General features: G+C 44.2%; 1 protein-coding gene across 1 annotated transcript; it reads left to right on the forward strand.

Annotated features, from left to right (window-relative positions):
- The first annotated feature begins 471 nt into the window (after window positions 1-471).
- LOC131263001 (glycerate kinase) lies at window positions 472-2,281 on the forward strand. Its single transcript, XM_058265118.1, has 2 exons — window positions 472-524; window positions 604-2,281. The coding sequence occupies exon 2, from the start codon at window positions 662-664 to the stop codon at window positions 2,159-2,161; it is 1,500 nt and encodes a 499-aa protein (XP_058121101.1). The 5' UTR covers window positions 472-524; window positions 604-661; the 3' UTR covers window positions 2,162-2,281.
- Window positions 2,282-5,596: the final 3,315 nt, after the last annotated feature.

Here is a 5,596-nt window from a genome sequence, read left to right on the forward strand (position 1 = left end):
ATTGACATTAGAATAAATCAATGGATCTGTAATTAAAAAACTAGGAAAGATGGATTCCCATACTTTATACAAAATTGTTTGTCATAAAAACACCTTTTGTTTGATAGGTCACACAGGCAAAACGGTGCAGGGACAAAACAGTTATCAATAAATTGCCTGTTTCAGCTGCTATTTCACATTTGGTGGTTGAAGCTAGTGATGGGATGCCGATTGATCCTCCACGAAGGGATCAAATCTTAATAGTGCGATGCAACAAACAAACAATCATTTCAATCGTAATTTGATAATATCATTGCTATGCGGGACATAAAGCTTTTATGAATATAGTAACGTTTTGTAATTATGTAATTTTTTGTAGAACATTAACATGCGTTGCTTATTTGATATCTTAAAGTTATGTGAACAGCTCCTTGTGGAAATCCGATTAAGCAGATCAATCCGGCTCTTACTTCGCATCTCTAGTTTGTAAAACAAACTTTAGAATTATCGTCAATACAAACATCCTTACCCTTATCTGATACCTGGTAAGTATGAAGCCACTATTCGTTTTGAAACAATTCTCAGCTCGCAAGGTATTTTATAAACAACATTATCTCTTCACAGCTGGAGTGGAGCTTGCCAATCCACAGATTGATCAAGAGCTGTCGGAAAAAATGTCAGAATGATAAGATCATTCGAAAAGTGCGCACGCAAAATGAGCACATTTGAAAACCCGATCTCCCAGCTGAAGGATATTTTTCAGTGCGGTGTAGATGCTGTAAAACCACGTTCCCTGTTCCAGCAACAGTTAGTTCAAAACATCGCTTTACAACAAAGTCTATCACACGAAGACAAACGTTATCATGTGATCGGTTTCGGAAAGGCGGTGCTTGGAATGGCTGTTGAAATAGAAAAGTTACTCGGCACCCGCCTGCGCAGCGGCTTGATCAGCATTCCCGTAGGCACCAGAGAACGGTTTGCCAAAGATTTGGATTTTTCGCTGCACCCTGACAGCCCCCTGGAAGTGATCGAATGTGCTCACAATAATCTACCAGACGAACGAGCAACCGTTGCTGCCTCGAGGATGAAGGCACTCGCGCAGGTCATGTCCTCCGATGATGTGCTTTGCGTACTGGTTTCTGGAGGTGGATCTGCCCTGCTGTGTTTACCAAAGAAACCTGTCACGCTGGCGGAAAAGCTGCACATCATAAAAACATTGGCTGGCTCTGGAGCGTCAATCGACGAGTTGAATCACGTGAGAATAGCCTTATCAGCGGTCAAAGGAGGACAGCTAGCGATGGAGGCGCAGAATGCCTTCAAGGTGTATTCGTACGTTATTTCGGATATTGTTGGCGATCCCGTCGACTTGATTGCTAGCGGTCCGACCGTTATTGGCCATGGGGCAGACGAGAATGCAAATGCAAAAGCGATACTGATGAAGTACAAATTGTGGGACCAGCTTCCGATGTCCGCGGCACAAGTTATCGACCGATCGAAAACCACCGAACACGCTTCTATTCCAGGGGAATTGTTTTTACTCGGAAGTAATGATACGGCTGTAAAAAGTATCGTGGAACGAGCTAATTTGCAAGGTTTAAAAACCATTATTTTATCTAAAAAGATCCAGGGTAATGTTCGGACAGTTAGTGAAATGTATGTGTCACTGGCGGAATTGATTTACAACTTTAAAATAGATAAACTATCGGTGGGTGCATTAGAGGATCGAATTAAACAGTTATTCCACGGCGTAGCGTACGATGATCTAACACCGAACGAGTTTTTGGCAAGCTTAGCAGAATCCAAGAACCAAAGCTTCCTTATCGTTGGTGCTGGTGAACCAACGGTCTGTTTGGAAGGTGACGGTAAGGGTGGTAGAAATCAAGAACTTGCCCTTCGATTTTCCTATGGCATACGAGCGCGTCAGGTTGGTTCAGATAGGATTTATTTTCTATCAGCTGGTACAGATGGTATCGACGGCCCAACGGATATGGCCGGTGCAATCGGTGGAGCTTTCGTGGCACAAGCATACGATCAAATGGGCAGCGCAGCGGATGGCATGGCCTTCGCCAAGCGGAATGATTCGTATCAATTCTATAGCTCCGTTGGGGAAGGTGAATATTTCGTAAAAACCGGCCACACGGGAACCAATGTGATGGATATACATTTGCTGTTAGTTACCTAGCCGATGTGGGAAGGATATCCATACAGCCAACCCTATAAACCACAAATACATGGAAAACGGAAATCGTGCTTGTTGTACATCTGTTGGTTAGAAATAAAAAAGGCAAATGGATGTGATACAAACCCATCGCAATCGAGTCGTTTATCTCTATCATTATGATAATGAAAATTTAAAAAATCAGTAACCTTTCTGTCGGCATCAGGCTCACGAATCATGACTCACCTCTAAGGGGATACGGGTGTGGGATGAGAAACACCGGAAGAAGTCAACCGAACCGGTAATTTATGGCGACCCACAGCCGCGAATCGCAGATGGTCTGTGAACTATTTTCCTCGTGTGCTTTCGTGTGCTGTGCTATTTCATCATGGGTTCTGTTAATGGAGTATCCCCCTCGAGAGAAACCAGCATGAGGTATAGTTCTACTTAGCGATCCGGGCCCGGTGTTCATTGGATTGATTCATGCGATCCCCATGCCAAGCCGCAATTGTATGGGACCGGTGGTCTGTCTTGGGAAGGGACGTCTGCTCTTTCCCGAAAAAAAATCCCAGTGCCAAAGTTGTTGGGGCAGTGGATACGCAAAACAAGATACAGACGGTATGACACTACTGGACCGGTCAGCATGGGTTTGTTTGTATGCGTATGTGGGACGGTGGGTTCCACTCGGTTCGTCCGTGGTTAGCCATCTGCTGCGGTTTGACGTTTCGACGACAAATTTACATATTTTTACTGCTTTAATCTTAAAATTATGCAAAAATATAATAATTCTCATAAAAGTTGTACATCTGGCTGGAAGTGGTCTTACCAGTTCTGGCCGGAGTCGACCCCCCCGAGTTCAGGTTTGGCAGATATTAGGAAAGATCTGGCGGTTCGAGATGGGGGTGAGAAGGGAGAATTAAACTCGCACCGACTTATCAACGGCAAGTGGTCGAGCAGGGTTTCCCATCCCATCGATCGATGCGGAGTTGGGCTGCGAATATGAAACGATCGGGCGAGGATCGGCTAGCGGATTGCGGAATATGTTTTGTTTTTCCTTTTTGGAATTTTGGAGTGGCAAAAAACTACCCTCTTGGTACGCTTGTTGGCCGTGTGAAATGGACCCGCTGCCATCCGTTGCCGAAAAGCCCAAAAGGATAATGTCTGAATCTGTTGCACTTTACCAAAAGCAACACTTGAGTGACCGTGGCCCGGAGGACACAATTTAGCTTGACCCCCATGCAGCCCAACCTTAATGGTCCACTAGGAGTATGGAAAGATATGGATTGAATCGGGGGGAAACCAGAAGTATACCACTCAACATATGTGTGTGACGAAGAAAGTAAATGGTTAAATCCGATGAAATATGTCCTCCTTTCCCGTGTCGCAGCCGAATGCACGCCATGTTGCTGACCTGGGCCGTTGCTCGGCCGCACCAAAGTTTGTATGTGTGTATGTGTTGAAGTGTTTTTTTGGGACCCCGTTGGCCATAAAGTTTCTCGCTGACAGGTTGCTTATCAGTGTGTTTCCTGGCGTGTTCCTTCGTTACAGTGATCATGGGGTGCCACATTCCCCCTCAATACGGTAAACAAGCTCGACTGGGCAGCATGGGATGGGTTTTCGAGGATCCGATGATTCATCGTTATTTTTAACTTCCGACCCGTACCGCATGGAGACTTTCGCGGAGGAATATATCGGAAATCTATAACTTATGCCCGGGTGTGATGGCACGATCGCGTGATCCATGCTTCGATAAGATGGAGAATGAAACAACAACATACAAACAAGAGTGTAGTTTTCAGCTCAAAAACACCTCAAGCAAACACCGTTGATATTTGTTTATCATTGTATCCAAAGTTGACCAGTTTAGCCAAGCTTTGGGTTTGTGTAATATCAAATTATGAAAATAAACACGGTTTATTTGTTAAGCAAATAGGGATCTAACACTTTTTATGCTCATTGCCCATTTTATCGTAAATTGTAATTGTTTATCTCAGGACCCGTACCACGTGCTGCTTCTTTACTTTTAAAACACTTTAAAACACAACATGGATATTTTAGAAGAACAAGAAACAAAAGTTTTATTTTCTACATTATGATTACTCTTTCATTTTTGTTTTGCATTCAAACTCATTTGCCATTCCGAATTCAAGATCATTAATTATAACGATGATGTCATGTTGGACCTATTTTAGTTGACAAATTTCTTCTAGAATGAACTTTTGCTTTGCTGGTTTTTCTTTAGTAACCAATAGCCCAAAAACGTTGGTGCTTTTTTCTAAGTTTTAGCAAATTAGTAAGCAATGGTAACAATTTGATACAATTGTTATATCATAGTTTAGTATTAATCGGTAGCTTTGATATTATTATAAAAATATTAACGTCACTTTCAGGCGAATTGCATGAAAGTGAGTTTGTATAAAAAAATAGAGTAATAAAAAAGGAAATTAAACATACGAATTCTTCAAACTAGTTTACTAACCTACGCTACGATACACCTTTACATGTATCTCATTTGAAACAGTTAGGTAGACCAATAACATGGAATATAACATTGTATTTCGATTGATTTGTTAGTTCAGTTATTAAAAGTGTGGGGGAATTTATTGGCTTGGAAGCTAATTTTACTGAACGGACAAAACTTTGTATTCCGTTTATTATTTCTGTCCCTGAATGAAGCGCAAACGAGACGATTCGACGCTACGGATCTGCCATGGAACTTTGCGTGGTCAATAAAGAAGAAGAAACGATGGTGTACCAGTGTGCCAGTGTGGTTGTGCGCCGTTCAACCCCTGGTATGTGTAGCCGCAAAAGTGTTAATCGTGCAACATCATACGTACCGGCCAGCTTCGGTCAGAGACTCGCTGGAGCCACGTCGGCAAACCAAGCGGTCCAGTCCAACCCGTTCCTCCGCATCCGTCCGCTTCCTCGTCGCGCCTTCGCGGCGTCGGATCGCACAATGACCGAATCAGACTAAATGGCAGCTCGCAGGGGTCGGTTCTGGTCGTTTCCGGTCGCACTTAATTGGCCGCTGGAAGGTTGGAAGGTGATCCTCCTGGCTGCCGGGGGCGAAGGAAAGTTGGATGCGCGACCGAAAGCAGCGTTTACTAGGCGATCGGTCGACGGTCGATATTTCTAATGTGGGAAGAAAAATGACCCATTGCCAGGCCAGGCTCCCATTTCGGTCGGGGTCGCCCGAACCTTGCCGGGAAGTCAGGTAATGTGCAGTTTAGGATACCGTGGATCACCGGGTTTGCATGCTGTGTGATTTACTCTTCCCGTCGATCGTTTCCGAGAGGTGCGTCCGAGGCGAGGCATTCCAATGCGCTAAAGCGAACATAATTGCTTTCGTATCACACCGTTGCGGGTTGACTCTGGGGTCGCGCGAGGAACGGCGGGGGCCACGGGGCCTAATTGAAGCAAACTCATCAAACTAATAAATTGAATAATCTTACCCTCCGA

This window comes from Anopheles coustani, chromosome 2, assembly GCF_943734705.1.
Source record: "Anopheles coustani chromosome 2, idAnoCousDA_361_x.2, whole genome shotgun sequence".
Taxonomy (NCBI): domain Eukaryota; kingdom Metazoa; phylum Arthropoda; class Insecta; order Diptera; family Culicidae; genus Anopheles; species Anopheles coustani.

What these genes read in the sequence shown, in the direction of transcription:
- LOC131263001 (XM_058265118.1), top strand. Translation starts at nt 662, where the DNA reads ATGATAAGATCATTCGAAAAGTGCGCACGCAAAATGAGCACATTTGAA.